Source organism: Ooceraea biroi, chromosome 1 (genome assembly GCF_003672135.1).
Source record: "Ooceraea biroi isolate clonal line C1 chromosome 1, Obir_v5.4, whole genome shotgun sequence".
Classification (NCBI taxonomy): domain Eukaryota; kingdom Metazoa; phylum Arthropoda; class Insecta; order Hymenoptera; family Formicidae; genus Ooceraea; species Ooceraea biroi.
In genome coordinates this window covers 17893506-17908842 of record NC_039506.1, presented here as the reverse complement: position 1 = coordinate 17908842, position 15337 = coordinate 17893506, and the positions used below count along the sequence as shown (strand labels likewise).

Here is a 15337-nt window from a genome sequence, read left to right as displayed (position 1 = left end):
ACCTTGATGACATATTAAAAAATTATTAAAATTGGGGGTGGCACCAGTTATCTATATACCTAAAGCACGACTTGATTTTCTTCAAGAACGACATATTTTGCCTTTAAAATATCGTAACTCTTAATTGTAAGCCGCAAGGAAGCTTCCTGTAAATTTTGAATCTAATCGGAGATGAGACCCCTTAGATAGAAAGTATCCAAGATATCAATTAAAAGTATCACATATTACTCACATTACATGAACTCGGATGTCCCCTACCTTACATCTCCGTGTTCAATCACAGTTCATATCGCGTAAGTATTGTCAAGCCAAATACGAATGATAGAGTGGATGATAGATTATAAGTGGTCATATTATATGTGCAAGTTCCACATTACAGGTACGAATAAAAATAATAGAAAGTTTATGCATTGCACTCTTGTGATAAAAATGTAATATTTATAATATTTTTGCGAAGTGCTTCATTAAACAAATGCTTGCATTAGAGTTGCGTTAAAAAATTATATATATAAATAAAATGTATGTGCAGGAAGTAATATTCTTATTCGCTTTAAGTTGCACTAAATTTTAATTACATTTTAATTAATTGTTTCATTATTAATTGATTAGATATTAATTTAGGGGCAAAATCGACATTAATGCATTATGCTGTACCAAAAACTAACATAACATAGTTAGATGTTTAAAACTTACAAAATAACTCTAGATTCTTCTGACTTAATTCAAGTAGATAAGAAAAAAATACCTGCTAAAACCTGTTGGCATTCATCAGTTAATTTCACCGTTCCAAATAATGTTATAGATGATGTTATAGACAGAATGTTATAGATATTATATAAAATACATCACACCCTACCCGAGTCGAAATTTTGCGCCTACTTTAATGCTTTTAGCAGTTGTACGCACTTACTTTTAGGAAAATAGAACCTAGAACTCTTATATTGAAACTCAAACTCCTACAAACAGATATTAAAATACTATTTTGACCCTGGATTCGGCTATAATCTTGATCGTAATCTGCTTTGACGTTCTAGCGGCAAAAAAGGAAATTTCGGACATATTTTAGTGTTAAAGTAGTAGCTAAATAGACACTGAATAACGCCTCGGATGAAGAATTCGAGGTTCAATGTAGAACTAAAATTTCTACTCGGGTACTGTTTTCAATGGAGAAGTGAACTTTACGAATGCACGAAGTGAACTGAAACGCATGAAATTCTTGCGTTAAAGAAAAGGTGAACTACGCATGCGTGGGTTTCGATCAAGATATTATTTTACGAATTTTTTCTCGGGAAAGTCCACAGATGTTGAATTCCCTTCAACGTAATATTGATCGCGTAATCATTGTCTCCCTCTCGGGGTAGGGGTCCTGCGAGTATCTATCACGCTATGTGCTACCTCCTACTCCGTTTATACATACTTACATAATTTCCGTTGGCGAAAAATTGACACAATTGTATATAATGTTACATGAATATATAATACGCAATTGTTTCTTTGAGAGATAGAGTTTCAAACATTGTCACAGAATGTTTTATAGTCCACCGAAACTCCATAAACTGAGGATAGTTTGTAAAATGAAGATCTCTGTCAAGGAACGATATTTTAGCTTCAATCGAATTACACTACTCATTGTTGGCTTATGGCCTTATCAACAATCAGGGCTTGCTCGATTTCCGACAACACTCTGTCTTAGTATTTTGATAAGCTTTGTCGCATTAATGGTACGTAAATATTTGTAATCCTAGTGTTTGTTACTTTACAATTTACATGTTATTTAGATGAGGCAATGATTTTTTGAAGCAAATAATTCCCAATAAATTTTTAATTACAGCTTTCAAGACTTTGTTTTGTAGAATACTCCTTTGAATTTACTATTAATTTGCTTTGTGCGTCAACATATTTTACTTTTTTCGTGATTAAGTATATCTCCTTTTGGCTTAACAAAGAAGCTGTGAGTTATTTCTTTATTTCTTCCAAAACTTAATAAATTGCTACAAAAAAAGTTTGATATGTAAACAGTTTCCTTCATACTTTATAATACTATGCAGCATAAAATATTGTTAATACGATAGATAAGATATCTCTTGGAGCAATTTCAATACATCTACAATGGGCTAAATGATGAGAACGAAATTGCTATCTATGAAAAATACGGAAACATTGGAAAACGAATAACGATTGGCCTTATAAGTAAGACAAAGACTTGTTGTTAATTTTTATTATTGTGATTATTTAGTACTTTTCGCATTGAAGTATTATAGATTAAATTACAATATTTACAAGATGGTATGATTTACTGATTTTTTGTATTGTATTTTGTATTATATTGTTCATGTACCCAGATAGCAAATCTGCAAAGAGCAGATTTTATGTAGTATCTGCTACAGACTCTGTCAGCAGCTTGCTAGTAGAAATACAAGGTTTTGATAGCAGAATATAAAGACAGATTGACGGCAGAAATCGAGCAGAATTTGTCATTCCAATGTATTTAAATGGAATGTACTACAGATTCTGTTCGCTCTTTGCTGCCAATCTGCTGACAGAATCTGCTGAGCAGGTTCTGCTAGCAGATTATAAGCCGAATGCGGATATATGTATAGATCTGTCGACAGATCCTGTTCGAATCTGTCGCCAATCTGTCGGCAGTTTGCTAACAAATTGTTTACTGGGTATGTATCTTGTATTGTTTCTCTAAAAGGAAGAATATTTAGTAGTTGCAGTATGCAATCAGTCTGTTCTTATTGCAATACAATGTTGGCCGTACATTTTTGATGTAATTCTGCCCAAAAACGGGACCTATGCGGGCCGCTTGTTAGCAGTTGTGAGCAAATACTTCGCGGTACAAGAAAAATATTCTTATTTACTTCTTCTGCATCTAAACATCACTAGTACTGTAGGATCACTTGTATTCTTAGCAATAGGAGCAATGCTGTTATCATATGAGAAACATATCTGTGGAATACTCAGAATTGCTAGGTAAAGAAATATATAAAAAGTCAAACCGGAGATTTATTCACATTGTATGTGTAGAACAATGGTTACTTCATAAAGTCTAGAAAACAGATATAATTATGGTGAAGATACTATTTACAGCTACCGTTTTGAACAAGCGATAATGACTACAACGTTGCAAAGTATTACCTTAAAAAATAAAACTACTATTTACAAGGAGTTAATCTGTGCCATAGACATTCATCGCAAAGCTACAGAGTAAGTATACTACTATATATATACTATATATATTATTAGCGATAATGTCCATGAAGCAATGAAAAACTTATTATTTTTCTGTACAATACTGTCAATTAGTAAGGACATTAAATACTATGCATCAATACAGAAAACGGCAGGGTTAAAGGAATTACAATTTTCAGGCACCTTGTTGCTGTATGGAGCAATTGTTGTACTTAATTTAAAAAATGTAGTTAATTAAAAATGATCATACATGCAATTAAAATTTAATTAAATTATTTCGTAGTAACTTATTTTAATCTAATAACATGCATTTTTTAAAGGTTTGCCAAATTCCTTGTGAGTAGCATGGATCGATCACTTTTCGTTGTAATAATGGTTACTGTGCTTTGCGTGAGTTTCAATCTTTATGGAGTAAGTTTTCTTACATTCAATATTACTTATAAGACACCTACGTAACATAACGACTACCATAACATTTTGCTTTGATGCGAAAGAAATTATCAATAAGAAGATATATACCCTGTACAATATGTGTCGGCTTCTCCTTATGAAGTTCACACTACATACATATGTGGACACGTATTTATCGGCCGTTATTCGTACAAGGCTCTCTTTCTTCAAAAATTATCGCAATTTACAGAACCGAATTGGCCGATTGTTAGTAAAACTGTTTTCTATTTATGCAATCTGTTTATGCAATAGAAAAATTCGCTAGAAATTGCATAAGAAATGATTTTGAAGAAAATGAAGGAATAAATTTTGAAGATGTTATAAATATTATTATAGATGTTAAGGTCTTAATTGCACAATGGCTGTGTTTTTAGATATTTCACATTGAATCAGATAAGCAAGAAATAGAAGAAACATTGGTACATCTTATTCTTGTATGTTTCGTTTTTGCATACATGTTCTTAGCCAACTATGCCGGACAGGAAATTATGGATTATAATAATTGTGTATTTCTTACCGTGTAAGTGATATTTCTGTGATGCTTATATCTTTATTTGAATAATTTACAACAATGGAAATGCTACGTTTTTTTATATTCTCAAATTATATTTATCAATTCCATGCCACCTTTTCTATAGGTACAATGCTCCATGGTACCTAGCCCCATTACAGATACAGAAGTTGATCTTGATTGTATTACAAAGAAGTAACAAGGCTTTCACGTTGAGTATCGGTGGATTATTCATAATATCTTTAGAATGCTTTGCTTCGGTAAAGTTATTCGTTTAATAATATACATAAATAATGTTGCATACGTTGGTGAAAAGTACTAAGGAGAATTTGTTTGCAGCTAGCAAGTACATCAATATCTTACTTCACTCTCATGCTATCTTTCTAATAATTACAAAAATATAACATCCAATAATATCATATATTAGAATAGATAGATATAAAACTGAGTGAAAATATCGACGTTTTCTTCTACTAACTTAAACAGCTGAAAAGTTAATAATAATACGTTGATAATATTTTTCTTTCAAAAACGTACTGTTATGTATAAAGTAAGCGAAAACAAACGTTAGTTGACTCATAGATACAATCAGTTATGCTAACAAAATCAGGCCTGAAGTATTTCTCATATTTCAACGTATCGACTGTACCATTCGAAGAAAGTTTGTTGATTTTAATATGTCAATCGCATTGTTGAAATATGTATGACAAATTTAGTATTATAATAAAATAATCAATAATAAAAATTTCATTAGTTTTTACGTATGCAGTTCATACAACTCAATTCATTTCATCTAAGAAAGGATGTAATGATTAATAACTGAAATATTATAATATTTTAAATATTAAGTATGTTAATAAGTTATTTAAATAAGTAAGTAAGTTATATATTAAATTCAGTAATGATGCGTACAAAGATATTATTAAACTAAGAAAGAAGTATGTTATTAAAACACTATTTATTTTGACATTGTTTACTCTATATAATTAAGATGCAAAAACGTAGGAATTACTAGCATAACATATTAAGATGATTAAGAACAATAAATTTAGATTCTTCTGTATTAAATGTCGGATGTACTTAAGAGAAGTGATATCTGCCGAAAATTTCGGTAAATATTCAGTTTAAGATGGCAGCTCCAATGACTTTTACTTTCACATATGTCGTGAAAGTGTTAAAGTCATCTTACAGAGTATAAAAAGTTTCAGCCGTCGCTCGTTCTCTATTAAAAAGTTAGTAACAAAAGAATTGTAATAAATAAAACGTTATTTTCTAATTATTATTTTGGTTGGAAGAGTATACATTCTTATTATATCCATTAGACGAAGAGATTGTGCGAATAGTAAATAGTGCGTCACATATATTTTTTAGTCATCATTGATATATCAGTTTTCACAGTCCCTAGATTCCTCATATCCGACACTGTGCAATATCACGAATTTCTTCATTTGATGTATCATTATGTCTCTTGACGAGGTTCTTCATTACTGCATTAATAATTAATATATAATATGATGAACACGCACACGCGCATGAACATGCACACGCGCCCAGAAATAAATTCTTAACTATGTACCTTTGCAATACTTTTTTTATTTAAAATGTGGTACATGGAGTAATGGACTCCGCCTCTTCCTTTGCATCCCCATATTTGGAAAAACTATAACTTTCTTTATATCCTATACTACGAAAAAAATATAATCTGATCCAAACCAATTTGTCTAACATTTATCTCGCAATCGATTGATAAAATTTGGAACGATAACCGTGTAGCCGCGGCGATAGAAAGAGTTGTTTGCTCCGCGAAATGATGCGCTTTCTCCTTCTATCGCACGCGAGAACTATGGTGATAGCGAGTGAGACCACCGAATATGTTATTTCCGAGTGCCGAGCAAAACAAGTAAAGCAAATGAGGTATTAATCTCTCGTGCAACAGATTCCATCAATTTTCTAGAAAGTTCTTTAAAATATTCGAATACCGAACATTTCTGATATCTTTAGATCCTTGTTTGATATTTACTTTAAATAATTTAAATAATTTAAATAATAATTTAAATATGTACATTCAAGCATGATACCAATAAAGATATTATTAAAGATGACGCCAATAAAGAAGTATACATTAATAAAAAAATGTCGATTATTTTATTATTTAGTTTTGTAATTATGATGCAAGAATTGTACTGGCAAATGCATTAAAGCCGTCCGGTTACACATATTAACATCTTATACATAGTGAATTCTGATGTCCCTCACTCTACATCTCCGTCTTCAGTCGCAGTTGACACTGTTTTTGCGTAAGAACATTGTCAAGCCAACAGTGTAGATGATAGATATAGAGTGAAGATATATTATGTACAAGTTGCACATCACAGATACGAATAAAAATAATAGAAGGTTTATGCATTGCAATCTTGCGATAAAAATGTAATGTTTATTATTGCGAAGTGCTGCATTATAGAAATGGTGCATTAGAATTGAATTGTAAAATTATATATAAGTAAAATGTATGTACAGTAATATTCTTATTCGCTTCAATTTCTACTAAATTTTAATTAAATCTTAATTTTTGTTTCATTATTTATTGATTACATATCCAATTCAGAAGCAAGATCGACATTAATGCATTAGTATACGAAAAAATAACATAACATAGTTAGATGTTGAAGACAATAACTATAGATTCTTCTGAGTTAACTCAAGTGTAGTCTAATTAATTTGCAATAAAAAAAGTTGTGCGATAAGAAAGAGATACCTGCTAGAAACTGCTGACATTCATCACTTAATCACCGTTTCACATAATGTTATATATATTATATAAGATACATCAAACACTACTGTTTTCAATGGAGAAGTGAACTTTACGAATGCACGAAGTGGACTGAAACGCATGAAATTCTTGCGTTAAAGGAAAGGTGAATTACGCATGCGTGGGTTTCGATCAAGATATTATTCTACGAATTTTTTTCTCGGGAAAGTCCACAGATGTTGAATTCCCTTCAGTGTAATATTGATCGCTTAATCATTGTCTCCCTCTCGGGGTAGGTGTCCTGCGAGTATATCTATCACGCTATGTGCTACCTTCTACTCCGTTTATACATACTTACATAATTTCCGTTGGCGAAAAACTGACACAATTGTATATAATGTTACATGAATATATAATACGCAATTGTTTCTTTGAGAGAAAGAGTTTCAAAAATTGTCACAGAATGTTTTATAGTCCAACGAAACTCCATAAACTGAGGATAGCTTGTAAAATGAAGATCTCTGTAAAGGAACGATATTTTAGCTTCAATCGAATTACACTACTCATTGTTGGCTTATGGCCTTATCAACAATCAGGTCTTGCTCGATTTCTGAGAACACTCTGTCTTAGTATTTTGATGAGCGTCGTTGCATTAATGGTAAGTAAATATTTGTAATCCTAGTGTTTGCTATTTTACAATTTACATGTTATTTAGATGAGGTAATGATTTTTGACGCAAATAATTCCCAATAATTTTTTAATTATAGCTTTCAAGGCTTTGCTTTGCACAATATAGCTTTGAATTTATTATTAATCAGCTTTGTTTTTCAACATGTTATACTTTTTATGCGATTCTGTATATCGCATTTTGGCTTAACAGAGAAGCTGTGAGTTATTTCTTTCTTTCTTCCGAACCTTAATAAAGTGCTACAAATAAAGGTTGATATGTAACCAGTTTCTTTCATACTTTATAATGCTATACAGCATAAAATATTATTAATACGATAGATAAGATATTTATTGGAGCAATTACAATACATTTACAATAGGCTAAATGATGAGAATGAAATTGCTATCTATGATAAATACGGGAACATTGGAAAACGAATAACGATCGCCTGTATAAGTAAGAAAAAGACTCGTTGTAATTTTTACTATTGTAATTATTTAGTAATTTTAGCATTGAAGTATTATAAATTTGATTACACTATTTACTAAGAAATTAGGATTTACTAAGTTTTTTGTATTGTATTATGTTGTTCATGCATATATGTGTCTTTTGTTGTTTCTCTAAAAGAAAAAATGTTTAGTAATTGCAGTGTGCAATCAGTTTGTTGTTGTTGCAATGCAATGTTGGCCGTACATTTTTTATGTGATTCTGCCCGAAAACGGGACTTATGCGGGCCACTTGTTAGTAGTTGTGAGCAAATATTTCGCGGTACAAGAAAAATATTCTTATTTAGTTCTACTGCATATAAACATCGCTATTTCTGTAGGAGCATTTATATTCTTAGCAGTAGGAACAATGATGTTATCATGTTTCAAACATATCTGTGGAATGTTCAGAATTGCTAGGTAAAGAAATATATAAAAATTCAAACTAGAGATTTATTACATTGTGTAAAAAAATAGTTACTTCATGAAGGTTAGAAAATAGATATAATTATGGTGAAGATACTATTTACAGCTACCGTTTTGAACAAGCAATAACGACTACTACGTTACAAAGTATTACCTTAAAAAATAAAACTATGATGTACAAGGAGTTAATCTGTGCCGTTGACATTCATCGCAAAGCTACAGAGTAAAAATACTACTATATATATACTATATATATTATTAGCGATAATGTCCATGAAAAACTTATTATTTTTCTGTACAATGCTGTCAATTAGTAAGGACATTAAATACCATGCATCAATACAGAGAACGGCAGGGTTAAAGGAATTACACAAAATGAAGGTACCTAGTTAAAAATTCGTCTTATTCGACTATTTTTGGCATAATTATTTATTGACAATTCTCACGACGTTTTGACCATTGGTTCTGGTCTTCCTCAGGTGATGTATCAACAATTCTTACATATACGCACGTAAAGACAGTCTATTAAGAAAGAACCAAAAAAGAAGAAAACCGCAATAAAAATACATCCGAGGAAGACCAGAACCAATGGTCAAAACGTCGTGAGAATTGTCAATAAATGGTTATGCCAAAAATAGTCGAATAAGAAGAATTTTTAACTACATTCATTTTGTATAATTCAACCATTTGGCAAATAGAAGAATACAACATCTTTATATTAAAGGAATTACAATTTTCAGGCACCTTGTTGCTGTATGACAATTGTTGTACTTAATTTAAAAAATTTGGTTAATTAAAAATTATTATACATGCAATTAAAATTTAATTAAATTATTTCGTGGTAACTTATTTTAATCTAATAATATCCATTTTTTAAAGGTTTATCAAATTCCTTGTAAGTAGCGTGGATCGGTCACTTTTCGTTGTCGTAATAGTTACTGTGCTTTGCGTGAGTTTCAATCTTTATGGAGTAAGTTTTCTTATATTTAATATTATTTATAAGCCACCTACGTAACATTTTGCAAAATTTGATGCGAAACAAATTATCAATAAGAAGATAACTATTCTAATAACAATTTTCAAATATTAAGAAAACATTCTCTCTCCGTAAATAATAAACTACTTGCATAATACGAACGTTTTTTAATAAAACTTTCTGTTTATGCCATAGAAAAATTCGATAGGAATTACATAAGAAATGATTTTGAAGAAATGAAGAAATGAATTTGGAGATGTTATTATTATAGATGTTATTATAGATGTTATTATTATAAATATTATTATAGATGTTAAGGTGTAAATTACATAATGACTGTGTTTTTAGATATTTCACATTGAACCAGATAAGCAGGAAATAGAAGTAACATTGTCTCATCTTATTATTTTATGTTTCGTTTTTGCATACATGTTTTTAGCCAACTATGCCGGACAGGAAATTATGGATTATAATAATCATGTATTTCTTACCGTGTAAGCGATATTTCTGTGATGCTTATATTTTTATTTGAATAATTTTCAACAATGGAAATGCTATGTTTTTTTATATTTTCAAATTATAATTATCAATTCCATTCCACCTTTTCTATAGGTACAATGCTCCATGGTACCTAGCACCGTTGGAGATACAGAAGTTGATCTTGATCTTATTACAAAGAAGTAACAAAGCTTTCACGTTGAGTATCGGTGGATTATTCACATTATCTCTAGAATGCTTTGCTTCGGTAAAGTTGTTCGTTTTATGATATACATAAATAATGTTGCATACGTTGTTGAAAAGTAAGGACTAAGGAGAATTTGTTTACAGCTAGCAAGTGCATCAATATCTTACTTCACTCTTATGCTATCTTTGTAATAATTACGAAAATACAATATCTAATAATATCATATATTTGTAACGATACACATTTTGTAATCTGTCACCGACTGGGAACTCCGCCGCTGTTAGGTGGGAAAAGGGCGCACCACGCCCACAAAGAATACCGAAAAATAAATCAAGCCGAACAGTCCCGGAAACCAAGGAGGCACATACGTTCAGTTAAACGTACGAATTTCTTGAAACATAAATTTGCCACAAACTGATGCAGTTTAACAGATAAAAGTTCGAAATTTTGCCACAAAGTTTTCACTTTTTTAGTTTTAAAAAACGAATTGTCCAATTAAAATACTCCTACGCTTAACTGAAGACAATATTATTATATACATTCTGTCCGAATTATAAGTCATTTGGGTACAAATTGGCCAAGATACGTGGACGGCCAGCTACGAGAATGTAGTTTTGAGAAAAACGGAAAAAAGAGAAGAAAGTAAAAAAAAGGTTTAAAATCAATTATGTTACATAGAATAGTTGAATTTCTTGTAACAAACCAAAGTAGGTCCAATCCAAGTAAGTATAAGGAACCTTCTCCTACAGTGGCAGTTTCTTCGGTTTCGCTGCTGCATTTTTTCAACACTCTACTCTCTACGCGACGCCTCTTGAGGTCGGATCTCGGCAGCGGAAATTCAGTACTCGTCCTAGCGGCCTCGATACTGTGCTGCTGTCAATCCAGTTTTTTATATTCTCATATATCAAAATTCTAGTCCTTCCTGGCAATAGTGACTTTGGTCACTAGAACTATTATGATTCAGAGTGGCTCAAATTGTTTAATATTTCATCCACAGAATTCTAATGTTTGCGAATGATTAGCCCATTATAAAAGTACTCAGTTCAATTATAATAACTTTCCAACAAGTTCTTCTTTACTTTCTTTATTTTCCGAATCCTTTACTTTGTTTTTTGCACTGACGTAGCCTTGCGCGCTTTTCAAATAAATACAATAGGGGTAAGTGTCAAGTCAAGGGGTCAAGTCAAGTATAATTATGGTGAAGATGCTATTTACAGCTACCGTTTTGAACAAGCAATAACGACTACTACGTTACAAAGTATTACTTTAAAAAATAAAACTATGAGTTACAAGGAGTTAATCTGTGCCGTTGACATTCATCGCAAAGCTACAGAGTTAGTATTTATGTTACTAAGTGTGTATGTGTGTGTGTGTGTGTGCGCGCGCGCGCGCGTGTGTATTAATATGATAATATATACATTATTACTGATAATGTCAATAAAGTAATGAAAAACGTATTATTTTTCTGGGAGCTGTCAATTACACCGTCCGACAAAATTTGACCTCTTTTTGTAACACGAGTATGAATAGTCATTTCCGATGTATTTTTGTCTGCTAAATCCGTGACGTGAGCCAATTTGGAAAACACAAATCCGTTTTCCAAATTGGCTCACGTCACAGAGAAAAATGGCCAAAAACGACAATTTTTAGAGTTTTCATGACGTTGTAGCACCGGCAGCAAATTTTTTCCCCAAATTTACGCCATGCGAAAGTGCGAACTTTTAGATTTAAAATGCGCGTTGTTTCAGTTCGGTTTGATTTTTCGGTTTCGAGATATAGCCATTTGAAAATAGCTCTTCTTCCCATAGAAAAGTCATTCCTTCTTAATGCTGCGTTATGTGGAAAGTAGGTGTTTTTATACTTATATAATTTAATAGTATCATATTGCATCAAAAAGCAACATAAAATTGATAGAATAGAGTAGGCAGAAAGATTATAAAAGAATATACGTATGTGTGTAATGGTGTATGCGTTTCGCGAGCACGCGCGCGTGTGTGTGTATAAATGCAGACACGCGCGAATATGTTTCCATATAACATTGCTCGACTTCTAATCTGCCATCTACAAACAACACTGTTGTTTCTGTGCAGTTAGTCGTACATAATCTTCAGAACCTGAACTATTGTGAAATATCTCGACAACGAAAAATGATACCGAAATGAAACAACGCGCATTTCACAGCTAAAAGATGGCACTTTCACATGGCGTAACCGAAATTTGAGAGACAAATTTGCTAGCGTCATAAAAACCCTCACAATCACCGGTTTTGAGCTTTTTGACGCAATTTTTCTCAAAATTGTGATGTAATAGTCAAATTGGAATAACGGATGTTTAGCAAGCAAAAATACATGGGAAATAATTATTCACACTCGTGTTACAAAAATGATGTTGGACAGTTGTTAAAGACATAAAATAGTATGCATCAGTACAGAGAACGAGAGAGGTAATAGGAATTATAATTGTCAGGCAAATTGCTGCTGCATGGAGCAATTATTGTACTTAATTAAAATAATGTAGTTAATTAAAGATGATCATGCAATTAAACTTTAATTAAATTATTTCGTGGTAACTTATTTTAATCTAATTGTATCCATTTTTTAAAGATTTGCCAAATTCCTTGTGAGTAGCATGGATCGGTCACTTTTCGTTGTCATAATGATGTATGTGCTTTGCGTGAGTTTCAATCTTTATGGAGTAAGTTTTCTGACATTTAATATTATTTATAAGCCTACGTAACATTTTGCAAACTTTAATGCGAAACAAACTATTAATAAGAAGATAAGTATCCTTTAAGAATTATTTTAAAATATTAAGAAATTAGATTATCTCTCTTAATATCAAACTAATTGCATAAACATAAAGTTTTTCTAGTAAAACTTTGTGTTTATGCAATAGTAGAAATTCACTAGAAATTGCATAAGAAATGATGACTTTTGTAGATGTTATAATTAATATTATTATAGATGTTAGATATCATAGAATATTAAGATGTTAATTACACAATGGCTGTGTTTTAGATATTTCACAATAAATTAGCTGTGCAGGAAATAGAAGAAACATTGATGCATTTTAGTATTATAGGTTTCATTTTTGCATACATGTTCCTAGCCAACTATATCGGACAGGAAATTACAGATTATAATAATCACGTATTTCTTACCGTGTAAGCGATATTTTTATCTGTGATGCTTATATTTTTATTAATATTTTTAATAATTTTCATTGATGATTGCGCTAGTATATTTTTTTATACTTCTCAAATCATTAATTCTATGCCATATTTTCCATAGGTATAATACTCCATGGTATTTAGCACCGTTGGAGATACAGAAGTTGACCTTGTTCTTATTACAAAGAGGTAACAAGGCTTTCACGTTGAGTATCAGTGGATTATTTACATTATCTATAGAGAGCTTTGCTTCGGTACAGTTGTTCGTTTTATGATATACATAAATAATGTTGCATACGTTGTTCAAAACTCAAACAGAATGTATTTCTTTGCAGCTAGCAAGCGCATCAATATCTTATTTCACTATCATGCTGTCTATGTAGTAATAACGAACAGATAAACGTGTTTTATATATAAGTTATGGTATATTAGAACAGAATAGATAGATATAAAACTGGGAGAAAATACTGACGTACTCTTCTACTATTAAATATTTAGAATGTTGATAATAGTTTTCTTTAAAATCGTAATGTTATGTATAAAGTAAGCAAAGAAAAATATTTTTTGACTTATAGTCAAAAAATGTTTTTCTTTGCTTACTTTATACATAACATTACGATTTTAAAGAAAACTATTATCAACATTCTAAATATTTAATAGTAGAAGAGTACGTCGATTGTATCTATGGATACAATCAGTTATGCTGACAAAAAGCCTCAAGTTTCTCATATTTCAATGTATCGAATGTATTATTCGAAGAAAGCTTGTTGATTTAATATGTGTCAATCGCATTGCTGAAATATGTACGACAAATTTAGTATTATAATAAAATAATCAATAATAAAAATTTCATTAGTGTTTACGTTTGCAACTCATACAATTCAATTCGTCTTCTAAAAAGAGATGAAATGATTCATAACTGAAATATTATAATATTTTAAATATTAAGTATGTTAATAAGTTATTTAAATAAGCAAGTAAGTTATATATTAAATTCAGTAATGATGCGTGCAAAGATATTATTAAATTAAGAAAGAAGTATGTTATTAAAACAATATTTATTTTAGCATTGTTTATTCTATATGATTAATTTAAGATGCAAGAACGTAGGAAGTAATAGCGTAACATATTGAGATGATTAAGAACAATAAATTTAGATTCTTCTGAATTAAATGTCAGATGTACTTAAGAGAAGTGATATCTGCCGAACATTTCGGTAAATAATCAGTTTAGGATGGCAGCTCCAATGACTTTTACTTTATAATACTTTACTTTAATATGTTGCTAAAGTCATCTTACAGAGTATAAAAAGTTTCAGCCGTCGCTCGTTCTCTATTAAAAAGTTAATAACAAAAGAATTGTAATAAATAAAACGTTATTTTCTAATTATTATTTTGGTTGGAAGAGTATACATTCTTATTATATCCATTAGACGAAGAGATTGTGCGAATAGTAAATAGTGCGTCACATATATTTTTTAGTCATCATTGATATATCAGTTTTCACAGTCCCTAGATTCCTCATATCCGACACTGTGCAATATCACGAATTTCTTCATTTGATGTATCATTATGTCTCTTGAAGAGGTTCTTCATTACTGTATTAATAATTAATATATAATATGATGAACACGCACACGCGCATGAACACGCACACGCGCCCAGAAATAAATTCTTAACTATGTACCTTGGCAATACTTTTTTTATTTAAAATGTGGTACATGGAGTAATGGACTCCGCCTCTTCCTTTGCATCCCTATACTTGGAAAAACTATAACTTTCTTTATATCCTATACTACGAAAAAAATATAATCTGATCCAAACCAATTTGTCTAACATTTATCTCGCAATCGATTGATAAAATTTGGAACGATAACCGTGTAGCCGCGGCGATAGAAAGAGTTGTTTGCTCCGCGAAATGATGCGCTTTCTCCTTCTATCGCACGCGAGAACTATGGTGATAGCGAGTGAGACCACCGAATATGTTATTTCCGAGTGCCGAGCAAAACAAGTAAAGCAAAT

The 15337-nt window shown here is 31.0% G+C and overlaps 3 protein-coding genes across 9 annotated transcripts in view; 2 read left to right on the top strand and 1 right to left on the bottom strand.

Moving 5' to 3' along the window:
• Positions 1–7010, bottom strand: part of LOC105283340 (GDP-fucose transporter 1) — a 50945-nt gene extending 43935 nt beyond the window's left edge. The window contains exon 1 of the mRNA XM_011346026.3: positions 6912–7010. The gene's annotated coding sequence lies outside the window, so the exon portion shown is untranslated. The remainder of the gene's footprint in view (positions 1–6911) is intronic.
• LOC105283328 (odorant receptor 4-like) lies at positions 1077–15072 on the top strand. 7 transcript variants are annotated; one of them, XR_003406506.1, is made up of 10 exons: positions 7106–7563; positions 7673–7792; positions 7914–8031; positions 8216–8480; positions 8593–8709; positions 9366–9456; positions 9811–9956; positions 10075–10207; positions 10291–10527; positions 10621–11214. XR_003406506.1 is itself a non-coding variant. In XM_026969469.1 (9 exons), exons 1-9 carry the CDS (start codon positions 1527–1529, stop codon positions 10336–10338), a joined length of 1233 nt encoding a protein of 410 aa, XP_026825270.1. In that variant the 5' UTR covers positions 1077–1526; the 3' UTR covers positions 10339–11214. The 7 variants fall into 7 exon arrangements, 6 of the variants coding, with proteins under 6 accessions (XP_026825270.1, XP_026825280.1, XP_026825229.1 ...); XM_026969469.1 differs by lacking the exons at positions 7106–7563; positions 7673–7792; positions 7914–8031; ... (1 more) ...; positions 8593–8709; positions 9366–9456 and adding exons at positions 1077–1721; positions 1832–1951; positions 2073–2190; ... (1 more) ...; positions 3094–3210; positions 3516–3606 and having other exon boundaries at positions 10291–11214; XM_026969479.1 differs by lacking the exons at positions 7106–7563; positions 7673–7792; positions 7914–8031; ... (5 more) ...; positions 10291–10527; positions 10621–11214 and adding exons at positions 1081–1721; positions 1832–1951; positions 2073–2190; ... (4 more) ...; positions 4284–4416; positions 14413–15072.
• LOC105283353 lies at positions 12147–13844 on the top strand. The gene is made up of 4 exons (XM_026970789.1): positions 12147–12841; positions 13165–13310; positions 13438–13570; positions 13652–13844. The coding sequence occupies exons 1-4, from the start codon at positions 12776–12778 to the stop codon at positions 13697–13699; spliced, it is 393 nt and encodes a 130-aa protein (XP_026826590.1). The 5' UTR covers positions 12147–12775; the 3' UTR covers positions 13700–13844.
• Positions 15073–15337: the final 265 nt, after the last annotated feature.

Excerpts from the sequence above, each read along its gene's own strand:
- LOC105283328 (XM_020032989.2), top strand. The coding sequence starts at position 7,303 with ATGTTACATGAATATATAATACGCAATTGTTTCTTTGAGAGAAAGAGT. Across the intron at positions 7,793-7,913 it reads TTTGGCTTAACAGAGAAGCT|ATAAGATATTTATTGGAGCA; the intron begins GTGAGTTATTTC and ends TTAATACGATAG. Across the intron at positions 9,957-10,074 it reads AATCATGTATTTCTTACCGT|GTACAATGCTCCATGGTACC; the intron begins GTAAGCGATATT and ends CCTTTTCTATAG.
- LOC105283353 (XM_026970789.1), top strand. The coding sequence starts at position 12,776 with ATGGATCGGTCACTTTTCGTTGTCATAATGATGTATGTGCTTTGCGTG. Across the intron at positions 12,842-13,164 it reads TGAGTTTCAATCTTTATGGA|ATATTTCACAATAAATTAGC; the intron begins GTAAGTTTTCTG and ends GCTGTGTTTTAG. Across the intron at positions 13,311-13,437 it reads AATCACGTATTTCTTACCGT|GTATAATACTCCATGGTATT; the intron begins GTAAGCGATATT and ends TATTTTCCATAG.